The sequence below is a fragment of the Symphalangus syndactylus genome, chromosome 10 (assembly GCF_028878055.3).
Source record: "Symphalangus syndactylus isolate Jambi chromosome 10, NHGRI_mSymSyn1-v2.1_pri, whole genome shotgun sequence".
Taxonomy (NCBI): domain Eukaryota; kingdom Metazoa; phylum Chordata; class Mammalia; order Primates; family Hylobatidae; genus Symphalangus; species Symphalangus syndactylus.
In genome coordinates, this window is record NC_072432.2 from 105,913,734 (window position 1) to 105,927,328 (window position 13,595).

Sequence of the window (13,595 nt, forward strand, 5' to 3'; positions counted from 1 at the left end):
CCCCTGCCCCCGAGACAGAGTCTCACCTTGTCACCCAGGCTGGAGTGCAGTGGCGTGATCTCGGCTCACTGCAAGCTCAGCCTCCCGGGCTCAAGCAATTCTCCTGCCTCAGACTCCCGAGTAGCTGGGGCTACAGGTGCCCGCCACCATGCCCAGCTAATTTTTTGTATTTTTAGTAGAGATGGGGTTTCACCGTGATAGCCAGGATGGTCTCGATCTCCTGGCCTCGTGATGTGCCTGCCTTGGCCTCCCAAAGTGCTGGGATTACAGGCGTGAGCCACTGCGCCCTGCCAAACCTGGATCTATTTTTATGTTAACTTTTCAGCTTGGTGGTTCCCGGGGATTGGACTTCTCAGCCCACTCCAAGCCCACAAGCTTCCTTGTATTCTCTCCACATCTGTGGGCTAATGTTTTTCTCATGCACCCCTTCACTGAGGGTGAAGGTCCTTCAAAGGCCTTCAAAGATCCTGGTGTTGACAAGAAATCTAGTTCTACCTCCTTGCCTCACACAGCTTAAGGGCTCACCTTCCATCCCACTGTGGCTGTGAAAACCTAAGCCCTTAAGTTCCTAGGGGATGCTGCCTGTCCTCTAGCTCCACTGCCCCCATAGCCAGCAGTTCCAGCCCTCAACACTCTGATTTCAATTTCCTATTCATTTTTGGCAGTTGGAGGATTTCTCTTTCTTTTTTCCAGGATCAACTGTGCTTTTAGAAATGTATCTGATATTCATATGTGTTTATAATAGGAGGGCTATTTTCTTCCACTGTCTTCCTGGAATTGGAATTCTGCCATTAATTATAATAATACATTTTTTGCAGTTTTAATTTTCACTATACTTTTTTCTATAAGAGTATTGTCTTTGGTGTGCTAGATTTTATATATACATTATCTTAATCTTGATTAATGTCTTTTGGACAGTGTGTTTTAATCTGTCTCTTGATTTATTAAATCATTTGAATTATAAGTTTTGGTAAAAAGAAATAGTCTTAAAAGAATTATGGAAATTTTAATGGCTGTTAGTTACTTATACAGGTGCTTTATGATTACTGTTAATTTGTTTTTCTACCTAGATTCTCTGCCTTGTCAATGTTAGTCACAATGGTGTGAGTGAATCAGAACTGATGGAACTCTATCCTGAGATGTCCTGGACTTTCTTGACCTCCCTCATTCACAGTTTATACAAAATGTGTTTGTTGACTTATGGTTGTGGCTTGCTTAGGTTTCAACATCTGCAGGTAATGTTATTTTAGGCATCTTTTTATTTATTTATTTAAGAAACAGGGTCTTCTCTGTCACCCAGGCTGGAGTGCAGTGGCAAGATTATTTCTGCCAAAGGAATAAATTCTAAAGATCTGCTATACAACATTGTCCCTATAGTTAACAATACTGTAGGACACTTAAAAATTTATTAAGAGGGTAGGTCTCATGTTAAGTGGTCTTACCACAGTACAATTTTTAAAATTAAAAAATAAGTCAGACACAAAAGATCAAAAAAAGTTTCTTAAAGGTAGTTTATTTCTTGAAGAGAAAAGTTTTTTTCAATTATGTTTCATTGAATTGCGGTATTATACAGTCATGCATTGCTTAACAATGGGGATATGTTCTGAGAAACACATCATTAGGTGATTTTTTCATTGTGTGAACATTGTAGAGTGTACTTACACAAATCTAGATGGTACAGCCTACCACACATGGAGGCAATATGGTATGGCCTATTGCTCCCAGGCTACAAACCTGCACAGCATATTACTGTACTGAATACTGTGTGTAACTGTAAGTATTTGTGTATCTAAATACAGAAAAGTTACAGTAAAAATGTGGTATGAAACTTTTAAAACGGTATGCCTGTATAGGGCAGCTTCATTATCATTTTATAGAATCATCATCATATATGCAGTTTGTTGTTGACCAAAACATTGTTATGTGCACATGACTGTATATGTATTAAGAGTTTGGACTCTGTAAGCCAGTCAGCGTCCTTTTCATGGATTAATGCCTGTCTAAACTTGGGCAAGATCTAAGCCCCAGGCAGACTTTGGCAGTTTACGAAAGGGGTTGTGAAGCGAATTAATTGAGGTAGTTCTTGGTCCTTGTGAGGTACTAGAAAGATGTTTAGCACATAGAAGTAAATCTTTAGGAAATTTTGGCTAAAATAATTCCTATCATCTGCAGTGCCATGGTTGATTTATGTGTATATATATACAATTGCAAATGAAGTCTTACATTTATTTGAGTATGCTGTATCATATTTGTAGATGTGAAATGTTTGCAATTTCACAGCCTTTTTCCTTTCTTGTGTATTGTTTGAATATAATTTATTTTTAGTAACTTCTCATTCCACACTTCTGAGATTTTTAATGTATTAACTAAAGTTTGAATTAAATTGTGTTTTGAGCTTATAAATATTAGTACAGAAATTTTTATTCTAGTAACAGTTTATCAAATAAATATGTCCTAAATTTAAAAACATTTAAGTGACGTTTCTATTATACAGCTATAAAATAGGAATAATTATAAATTCTTTTTTTGCAAATCTCTCGTTAGATGTACAATGACTTACATAAAATAGAACTCAGTATTTCTTCTTTTTCTCCCCAGGCTTGGGAAACAGTGAGACTGGAGTACCTGGAAGGCCCCACCGTTACTTCTTCATACAGGCAAAAGCTAATCAATTATTTCACCTTGCAGCTAAGGTATTGTAAATGTTCCTGTTGTTCTTCTGTAACTTCTGCAACACACTCTACCTTTGTCCTTATTTCTGTTTCTTAGCTTACAACTTAAAGTACACAAACTTAATCCTCTCCCTATTCTGTTCATGTCAAAAGAGCAAAAGATGATTTTGTCTTTTAATATTATGCTAAAAGTTTAAACAAGGAAAATCAATGTAGGATCATTGTATTATTTTTATTTTATTCCAATAGTTTGTGTCCATGTATCTGTATGTGTGTATACGGGTCCATTGAGTGTTTTTTTAAATAGTTCAATTTTAGGAAAATACTTTTAGAGTTTGGTTGATGGTTCTGCATATCACTGAATTTATTTTCTTAGATTGGTAAAGTCTCTGATTTTGACCTAACTTTTTTAGTATTAAATTATACTTAAAGAATCAGAGATATATGTTAAATATATTTATCCTCCTTTAACATTTGCCTGAAGGCTTTTTGAAGCAGTCTCATTGTAGGAAGATATCGAATATTGTCTCCTCTCTTTTGATAGTCAGGACAGAGTGACTTGGAGAAGTGCAGATGAACTCCCGTGGCTTTTTCAGCAGCAGGGAAGTAAACAGAAGCTGCATGATTGCCTTCTTAATCTCTTTGTGTCTCAAAACCTTTATAAAAGGTAAGAAACATTATAGAACATCCTTCCCCAGAAAGAGAGATTTAAAGATGTTCAGTTTAACAAAGAAAAAATGGTATTTTTAATTTAAAAATTAGTCTAAGTATCTGAAATACAAATAGTGTAGGAGAAATCTTGAGACAATTTACAAATCTCTATTAGATCTACTTTTCCCAAGAGGAAAACAGAGTACTGCTGCTTTATGAAATCAGAGCTGGAATGATTTCGGTTCAACTTTTTATGTTACGCTTACATTTAAGCAGGTCTAAATTTAAACCACCCAGAGAGGTGGTTCATGATGTCTGCTTCTTTGGGCCTTCAGATATCTGAAAGCGTAGCCTTCAAACCAGACTCTGAGGTCCAAGTAGAATCTGTCTGGTGTTGAATTTATTTGTTTTTGTTTGTTTACTTTCTATGTCTGGTGTTGAATTTAAAGAAAGAATTACACTAATTCAAAAATGTATTCTGTTTGTCTCTTTTGATATGTTCTAGTTTGTCAGTGGCAGAACTACCTTTTTATGAGCCAACTGTCTAACCTACTAAGCTTCATGAGGGTTTTTTTCTGCCTTACTTAGAAATTTAGACATTTCTTATACAATAAGTATCATAATTTATTTTGCTCCTATATAAACTCTCTAAAATTTGTTGCATCTCTTAAATTATTTCTGATCTCCATTCCAGTTTTTCATGATTCCTTTGAAATCAGATATTTTTTAGTTTACCAGCCCCATACTACTTAAGATCACCAGCAGATGAATAAGTTTACTTTGTCATTCAATTTCTTGATGAAAATGCAAAGTAGATACTCCGTGACAGTTTATTTTTTATTAGTTTCTTCTCTTTGAATTTCCATACTTAAAATAATTTTGGGAGTGAACTCAGCAGTTGGCTCCATATTGTGAAATGTGTAAAAAGGATTCAGATAGATTCCCATTGGTAAGTAGCCATGATGGTGTTAAGGATAACAGCCAACACTGTGGAGTACTTACTGTGTGCCATAATCCCCCTACAGTACCAGCCGAGGCAGGTAGTGTCTCCATTTCTGCAGATGAAGGTGACAAGCTCTAAGAGGTCAGACAACCTGCTCAAGATTACATAGCTAGGATAGTGGTGGAATTCAGATAGTGAGTGGTCTGAGTCTTACCTCACTACACAGTACTCGCCTACTAATAAATTGTCAATAACTTGATATCAGTTCTGGAATTTTGATTCTGTAATGGATTTTAAAGTGTGTTTTTCATTAAAGTACTGTTATTTGTTGAAACAGGGGACACTTTGCTGAGTTGCTGAGTTATTGGCAGTTTGTTGGCAAAGACAAAAGTGCAATGGCAACAGAATACTTTGATTCATTGAAACAGTATGAGAAAAACTGCGAAGGCGAGGACAACATGAGTTGCTTAGCTGATCTTTATGAAACCTTGGGGCGATTTCTCAAGGATCTAGGCCTTCTCAGTCAGGTAAGCTCAGCACATCAATGGCAAGCCAGAGACAGGTGGGATTTTTGTGTTCACTCCTCTTTTTCCAAGATGTTAATGTGGTTTTCATTTGTTGTGCTATAATCTTTAATATTTAATCAGATGACAGATCTTGCAGCATTTCACTCACTTTAACTGGCCTTTCACCCCTTTTCCGCCCAGGCTGTAGTACCTTTGCAGAGGTCTTTAGAGATTCGAGAAACAGCTTTAGATCCCGATCACCCAAGAGTAGCCCAGTCCCTCCACCAACTAGCGAGTGTATACGTGCAGTGGAAGAAGTTTGGCAATGCAGAACAACTGTATAAACAGGCGTTGGAAATCTCAGAAAATGCTTATGGTGCGGACCATCCATATACTGCTCGTGAACTTGAGGCACTTGCAACTTTGTACCAGAAACAAAATAAGTAAGATTTTTTAGATTAGTAATACCTGATTTTATGAAGGGGAATTACAGTTTTAATGTACTTATAGGGTAGGCTTTGTTTTATCACTGTGTACTTTTCCTTACCCTGTGCCTAGTCTTTATGTGGTAAACAGAGAAAATTAGAACGATAAGATTCATCTCTGTTTGAAGATGCATGAAGGATAGAACATGGACTTTCGAGTCATATAGTCTTGGGTTTGAATCCTGGCTCATTCACTGACTAACTTTGAGTGCTTTACTAATATAGGTTTAGTATCCTTTATCCAAATGTGGAACCAGAAGTGTTCAGGATTTTGGATTTGTTCAGATTTCAGAATATTCGCATATATATAATATCTTGGGGATGGGACCCAAGTCTAAATATGAAATGTATTTATGTTTCATATACGCCTTATACACATAGCCTGAAAGTAATTTTATGTACTAGTTTTAATTTGTGCATAAAACACAGTTTTGACTGTGGCTTGAGTTGACCCATCACTTGAAGTCAGGTGTAGAATTTTCCACTTGTGGCATCATGACAGCACTCAAAAAGCTTCTGATTTTGGAGCATTTCAGAATTTGGGTTTTCAGATTAGGGATGTTCAACCTTTATGGGACCAGCAAACCATTGCCCATAGGCCAAGTCCAGTTGTGTAAATAAGGTTTAAAGGGAACACAGCCAAATTTTTTTCATGTATATATTATCCATGGTTGCTTCTGTGCTTCAGTGGCGGAGTTCCTTACTTGGAACAGAAAGCACATGGCCCACAAAGCCTAAAATATTAACTCTCTTGCCCTTTATAGAAAAACCCAATCTCTGGTATAATAAAAAGTCTTTCTTATCTATCAGGAACCCAATGAATGGCATCTCTTCCTCTATTAAAAATTATTTCTTTTGCTCTATCATAAGTGATACATAATGGAATTTTTTAACTTATAGAAGTATTGTTTCGTACAAATTTTGTGTGAATTTCACATTTAAACTTGACCAGAAATTAGCCTATGCAGAAAAAGTTGTTAATTAAAAATTATTAGTGTGCTATAGAAAACTGAAATTTTGGATTTTCATTTAGTTAGGTTGCCCTTCAGAGACTTAGGATGAGTTAAATTAGTTAAAGATGATCAGATGTCAGCTACTTAGAGGACTAGACTTACTTTGTTTTGCCAACATTTTTTTAATTGAACAGAACTTTTTATTAGAAAAACATCCATGATAGACTAAGATATCTTAGTGTTTTGTCATATTTTGTTTTATGAAAGGGTTTTTAGAGATTAATGTCATGACTATCATTTCTAGAAAAAATGCTGTATTTAATAGCCCAAAAAGACTTTACACTACGAAAAGAGTGCTTTCATTTCACTGAAGTATACTTTGAATATGTTTCTTTTGTTTGACTTACTGTAATTTTTTTTTAAGATATGAACAAGCTGAACATTTTAGGAAAAAATCCTTTAAAATTCATCAGAAAGCTATAAAGAAAAAAGGCAACTTGGTAAGGAGAGATTTCTTTTGTGTTGTGTTTTGAACGTAAGAGGAAAAGAGCATCATAAATGCATACACCCCACGTTTAAGAGCTTTAGATTTTAAAATCTTCTAGTTTTTTAGAAAAGAACTACTTAACATTTTCTTATTTATGTGTTAAAATATCATATTACTGAGAAGTACAATTTAGACTTTAAAAAGTGGAACTCTAAATTGATTTGAAGGTTAGGCTTTGAAAGACGGAATTTAAAGCTACCTCAGTTCTTTAAAGGGTTGGAAAAAGGAATAAAATAAATTTAGTTAACATTTTGTGTTATGTTCAAATGTGAAGAAAGCCTTCCCCTCAAATACACAATTAAAGTTATTTTTATTTTTTTAAGTTGCTGATAGAGTCTACATGTAGCATATTTCTTTAATTTAAAATGCTGTGTGCATTTTTATGGACCTGATGTTTATGTGTTTACCTATGGGGTTGATAAATACCTGCAAATTAATTATATTCTATTATTTCTTGAAGCACTTTGAGATATAGTTTACTTTCTAAAATACCATTTTCATGAAATAGTTTTTAATGAATTTTAGAATGTGTTGCCATGTGGAAATATTTGTATTTGTAATCATCAAGTTAATTTAGTGTGATGCTTAAAATAATCGTTATCTAGATTAAATGGGAAAAAAGGAAGATTTTTTAGGACCCTCATATATCGTTTCAGAATCAAGGATTGCACCTACTTAGTGATTGCTTTTCATTTTTCATGTTTGCTGCAGTATGGATTTGCCCTTTTACGTAGACGGGCTCTACAGTTAGAAGAGCTTACATTAGGTAAGGACACACCTGATAATGCTCGGACCCTCAATGAACTGGGTGTTCTCTACTATCTTCAAAATAACCTGGAGTGAGTACCATGGGGTTAATAATGAAAATAATTAACCATTTTCTCTTTGATGCAATGCTGTTTTACATTTTTATCAAGTCTAAAGTTAGAAAAAAAATGATAAAAACCATGCCAAATTTCATGTATGATGTTATATAATGAGCATACACATACCTAAAGACCATGGCATTTTCTCTACTGTGTTTCTTTTCACATTGTTTCTTTTTTTTTTTTTTTTTTTTTTTTTTGAGACAGTCTCACTCTGCTGCCCAAGCTGGAGTGCAGTAGCGTGATCTCGGCTCACTGCAACCTCCACCTCCCATTCAAGCTATTCTCCTGCCTCAGCCTCCCAAGTAGCTGGGATTACAGGCGCATGCTAATTTTTACAGGCACGCCCAGCTAATTTTTTGCATTTTTAGTAGAGACAGGGTTTCACTGTATTAGCCAGGATGGTCTCAATCTCCTGACCTCATGATCTGCCCGCCTTGGCCTCCCAAAGGAGGCCTCAAAATTACCCTTTAATATGAAATTTTACTTATGGAAAAAGCTCTGATAAGATAGTATTTATTGCCTTATATTTTTGTTAGATTTAACTCTTGTTTTTTAGGGGAAACTTGACAAAGCTGTACCTTTGTATGAATTGGCTGTTGAAATCCGACAGAAATCTTTTGGCCCAAAGCACCCTAGTGTAGCTACTGCCTTGGTGAACTTAGCTGTTCTTTATAGCCAAATGGTAAGTTCCCAAAGTGCTAGGATTACAGGCGTGAGCCACCACGCCTGGCCCACATTGTTTCTTAACTGAAAAGTTATTCTGTAGCTTCCCTGGTGTATTTTATATATTTATGAAAAGTGAGTTTGTGTAGATACTGTGCATGAGACCTCACAGAAGCAGCAGCTTGGGACTAATGGTAAATAATGTAGATGGTTTCTAGTTTTGTCAGTTCATTTGGGCAAAAGGATTCAAAATGACATATTTATACGTTATAAAAAATAAGTATTTTTGGACTTCAGATATCAGAAAAATACAACAAATTTGAAACTTTGGATGTCAGAAAAGTATCATAAATCTTTAGCCCACTTACAGAAACTTATGTAAAAAATAATGATTTATTCTTTTGTTAAAAATTATTTAGTACTGGCTGGGCAGGATAGCTCATGCCAGTACTCCCAGAGCTTTAGGAGGCTGAGGCATTAGGATCACTTGAGGCCAGGAATTCAAGACCAGCCTGGGCAATATAGTGAGACCCTGTCTCTACAAAAAAAATTAATAAATTAGCCAGACATGGTGGTACACACCTGTAGATGCAGCTACGTGAGAGGCTAAGGTGGGAGGATCACTTGAGCCTAGGAGTTCAAGGTTACACACACGCACACATACAAAAAAATAAGGAAATAAAAATTATTAGTACTAACTCCAAAGGGAGGAAGAGTGAATACAAAAATCTTTTATTTGACCTAGGTCTAATAATTTTTAAAGTATAAAAGTTTGTTTTGGAAAATATCTATCAGTTTTTCTTTCAGAAGTGGAGAATTGAGGCAATCATCCACACATTTTAGGTCCTCAAACTATCAGGAAAAGGGCAGGAAGAGATAGGGGTGGGGAAGAGGGGTAAAGTAAGATTTTGAGCTGAATCTCTTATTTTAACTAGAATCTAAGAATAAAGATGATTCAGTTCTCCACTTAATTTAGGGGTCAGGATTCCAAACTCTAGAGAATAGATAGTTTAAGCCATTTTGGGATTGTGTTCACAGAACAGCGGACCAGTTTCTGAAGCGTTCCTTAGAAATGAGGGAGCGAGTTCTAGGACCAGATCACCCTGACTGTGCTCAGTCTTTGAATAATCTGGCAGCTCTATGCAATGAAAAGAAACAGTATGATAAAGCAGAAGAACTTTATGAAAGAGCTTTAGATATTCGGAGACGTGCATTAGCTCCTGATCACCCTTCTTTGGCATATACGGTGAAGCATCTTGCCATCTTGTATAAGAAAATGGTAAGTAATCCTTGACATTCTTACATGTTTTATAACACATCAGTTAAGCCATGACTATCAGCAAAATAATTTATGATGGATAGGTTAGTTTATATGAGCTTTAAATATCATGATTTAACTTTTAACAAGTAACTGAGCAGAACATTTAAAAATAATTATTTCATACTGAACTGGTTACATTGATTGTTGATTCTGAAATAATATACTAGTAAATTAATACGCTGGTTTTGTTTTGTCAAATACATTCCAAGTACAAATGCATTTATTAGCATTCTAATTCAAACTTATTTTACATTTCAGAAGTTCTAAAATTCCACCAGTATTGAGTTTGCTGTGTAAAGCAACATAAACATAAGAAATCAGGAGACATCTTTGTAGTTGATTAAATGAACATTTTTATTTCATTCTTTCTTGGCTTTGCCTGTAATTAAATGTAACCATTGTTTGCATGGTTACATTTTGCAGTATCACTCAGGGTTCTATACTGAGTGATATTTGGAATTTTTATAGCTGTTCTCAAAAAAGAAAAAATTCCAGGGAAGCCTGCTTTCATTTAGCATAGTTACAGAGCTTTGTAGACTGTCGTTAGACTTTGTGGGTCCATTACTGGTCATCCTGACACCAAAGTTGTTTTAGTAAGAAGGGTACATTGCTGCTATTTCTGCCCAACTTTCAGGTGAAGTGGTTAGAAGAATCTGGAAGGGATTTGGCAAGAAATGAGCTTTTTACTTTGATGCAGTCTCCAAATTATGTGCAATAGTAAATCTACTTTAGCTGATATGTTTTTACTACACTAGAAACAGGAATAGTGGATGATCCTAACGGGTTTTCTGAATTATCAAAAATGCTTTTGTATACAGTGTAGCTTTAAATTTTCAGTTATCTATAAACTTAATCATTAAGCTGATAGGAAATGCTTCTGAGATTTTTTTCCCTCAAAATTACCCTTTAATATGAAATTTTACTTATGGAAAAAGCTCTGATAAGATAGTATTTATTGCCTTATATTTTTGTTAGATTTAACTCTTGTTTTTTAGGGGAAACTTGACAAAGCTGTACCTTTGTATGAATTGGCTGTTGAAATCCGACAGAAATCTTTTGGCCCAAAGCACCCTAGTGTAGCTACTGCCTTGGTGAACTTAGCTGTTCTTTATAGCCAAATGGTAAGTTCCCATATTTTAACGTTGTATCAGTTAATTATGGTATAAAATATAGGTAAACATGAATTAGATAGGGAACAGTAAATAGAATGAAAGACTATTTAAGGATATTTCTAATACTTCCTTTAGTACCTGAGAAACTATTGAAGTTAGACTTGTACGAAGGTCCCTTCCTCTTAGTGTAAAACACTGTTAGTTCAGAGCATAGGCTGTTTCTAAAATTCTGGAGATACCCTACATCCCTCCATATAATATTTAAGTATTTAAGCCTGTGGCATTTGATTATGCTGGGTGAGAATCAGCTGGGGGACCCATTGGGCAATAAAGGAACAGGTTTGTGCTTACAGTATTGGATTATGGTCAAATGGTTACCAAGCCAGGTCTAAATCTTAAGTATCTGACTTTCTATTATACTGCTTCTCCTATGATTATTCATAAATTAATCTGTTTATTCCCATCTTTTAGGAAGATATTAACATTTTAAAGTACTAATCAAAGTAGGTTAGCTTAGTCTAGAATATATTAATTTCAGAAACCCAGTGTGCATGAGCATTATCATTTTTTTAAATAAGAAAAAACACGTTGAAGCTTTGCCATTATATGAAAGAGCATTAAAGATTTATGAAGATAGCCTGGGTCGGATGCATCCTCGAGTTGGAGAAACACTGAAAAATTTAGCTGTGCTTAGGTAAGAATTTTTTTCACTTTCCTTATACAGCCTCTTTTATTTGAAGTAGCTTTGTCTTAGAACAGCACAAAATATGTATTACTGAATGTTTTTTCTTAGAGTGGGGAGGGGTTGTTTTTTGCTGATTGACTTCAAGAAGTACTAAAGTAGTATCTAGAAATGAAATGAAGGCTGCATGATCTATTTTGCAGAGGAGTGTATGTATGCATCATGGCAAACAGTGAAGGATGGTTTACACTGCATCTGGCTCTGGGAGTAATATGGGTAATTTGCTATCCCCAGAGTGAATTTGCCATTAAGTATATGTTGACTTTTGCTTGCTCATTTGTATTTTTCTCAGGATGCAGAGAATACCTAACTTTCCTCAGCAATTTCACTGCCTCTATTACAACATGGTTTTAATGATATCCATATGAGACACAAAAATACTGATACTGGTAGAAAGGAGAAGAGTTTGGGTGTTGTTTTACTGGTCTGCTTGAGTGAATACACTGGAAAAAGGGGGGAAATGGGCAAATATTTACAACTTCTTTTTCTGTATCCCATAAGGTCATTTTGAATTGGTAAGAGGTTATATTCTCATTTTAAGAGTTTTTTTTTTTTCTCTCTCTCTCTCTCTCAAAGCTATGAAGGAGGAGATTTTGAAAAAGCTGCTGAATTATACAAAAGGGCAATGGAAATAAAAGAAGCAGAAACATCACTCTTGGGTGGAAAAGCTCCTTCACGCCATTCATCAAGTGGAGACACGTTTAGCTTAAAAACAGCTCATTCTCCTAATGTTTTCCTTCCGCAAGGACAAAGGTAATATCAGCAGTTAGAATTCTTTGCAAATGTACCTTAAGACAAAATAATTAAACATTTGGAACATTTGAATTTGAAACTTTAAAAAAATGTTGCAATTAATTTTACTATGTGTGATTTAACTGCTATTTATTTGTATGAAGTCGTATTGGACTACATTAAGTTGGAATTGTGACTGTGTCTGTTTTAATTGTTTAAAAGAATTTTCCTATTATATGGTATCCAAGGATGTAGACACATTAGAATTATAAGATGACATGAGGAGCAAATCATGAAGAGCAGATTGGTCTTTGTTCAACAAGAGCTGGCAGAGTAGTTAAGACAAGGAGTTCAAAAATTCCATGAATCTTGGCCAGGCCTGGTGGCTCATGCCTGTAATCCCAGCACTTTGGGAGGGTGAGGCAGGAGGATCACTTGAGGCCAGGAGTTCGAGACCAGCCTGGCCAATATGGTGAAACCCTGTCTCTACTAAAAATACAAAAAAAAATTAGCTGGACATGGTGGCGCATGCCTGTAATCCCAGCTACTCAGGAGGCTGAGGCATGAGAATCGCTTGAACTCAGAAGTGGAGGTTGCTATGAGCCAAGATTGTGCCAATGTATTCCATCCTGGGCAACAGCGTGAGACACTGTCTCAAAAAAAAAAAAAAGAATTCCATGATTCTTTTGAGCGCTCAAGAGCTACTTTAGCCTCGCCATTCCTCTTGCTTTTCAGCAGTAGTCTGGCCCAATTCTCTACCTCAAAGGAAAGTTTCAAGGATTAAAGGGTTAGTGTTTATGAAAGATTCAAATTGTCTTCAGTGAAACACATTAGTCACAAGAATCCCTGATTGCTGCACTTTAAAAAATTCTTTACCCTTTCCTTGAGCAGATTGGTCCAGTCCCTCTGCTTTCTGCTCTGTCTACATTGTGTATTATTTATTACTATATAGTATATGTATCTGCATAATGTCTGAAGTTATTAATGCAGTAACAGGTCAAGCTCTTTAGCATTCTTTGACTTTTCCCAAAATATAGATATGACATTCTCCTTTATCTTCCTTCTTAGATGGCCTAAATCTGTCTCTTCATTTACCTCAAACTCAAATTAGTATGCCATTTTTATACTGAAAATTAAATATTTTTATGGATTTTATAAATATTGCAACATTTTGGATATTGTTTTGGACTATTTGTGTATTTATATATAATAAAATCATTAATTTAATACTGGTAAGATCCTAACATGAATTGTAAAAGTGAAGTATGTAATAGCCACACTTCACTGTTTTAAAATAAAAGTGCAATTTCAAGTTCTTTTTTCCCCACTCTAGTTTATACGAGAGAGCTGTTTTGCATAATTTTTAAAGAAATATGTTGAACTTTTTTTAGAACTTGAA

The 13,595-nt window shown here is 35.2% G+C and overlaps 1 protein-coding gene across 4 annotated transcripts in view; it reads left to right on the forward strand.

The window, feature by feature from the left end:
* The window catches only part of NPHP3 (nephrocystin 3), a 44,723-nt gene extending 31,854 nt beyond the window's left edge, over positions 1-12,869 (forward strand). For 2 of the 4 annotated variants that reach the window (XM_055295414.2, XM_055295415.2), the window contains exons 17-27: positions 1,071-1,235; positions 2,599-2,693; positions 3,217-3,339; positions 4,604-4,793; positions 4,974-5,215; positions 6,635-6,710; positions 7,469-7,596; positions 9,328-9,568; positions 10,606-10,731; positions 11,301-11,416; positions 12,041-12,869. In XM_055295414.2, the coding sequence (XP_055151389.1) occupies positions 1,071-1,235; positions 2,599-2,693; positions 3,217-3,339; positions 4,604-4,793; positions 4,974-5,215; positions 6,635-6,710; positions 7,469-7,596; positions 9,328-9,568; positions 10,606-10,731; positions 11,301-11,416; positions 12,041-12,221 (1,683 nt within the window). In that variant the 3' untranslated portion in view covers positions 12,222-12,869. Of the gene's footprint in view, positions 1-1,070; positions 1,236-2,598; positions 2,694-3,216; positions 3,340-4,603; positions 4,794-4,973; positions 5,216-6,634; positions 6,711-7,468; positions 7,597-8,182; positions 8,309-9,327; positions 9,569-10,585; positions 10,732-11,300; positions 11,417-12,040 lie in introns of those variants that run through there. The other 2 variants (XM_055295416.2, XM_055295417.2) reach the window with 2 other exon arrangements.
* The last annotated feature ends 726 nt before the right edge of the window (positions 12,870-13,595 follow it).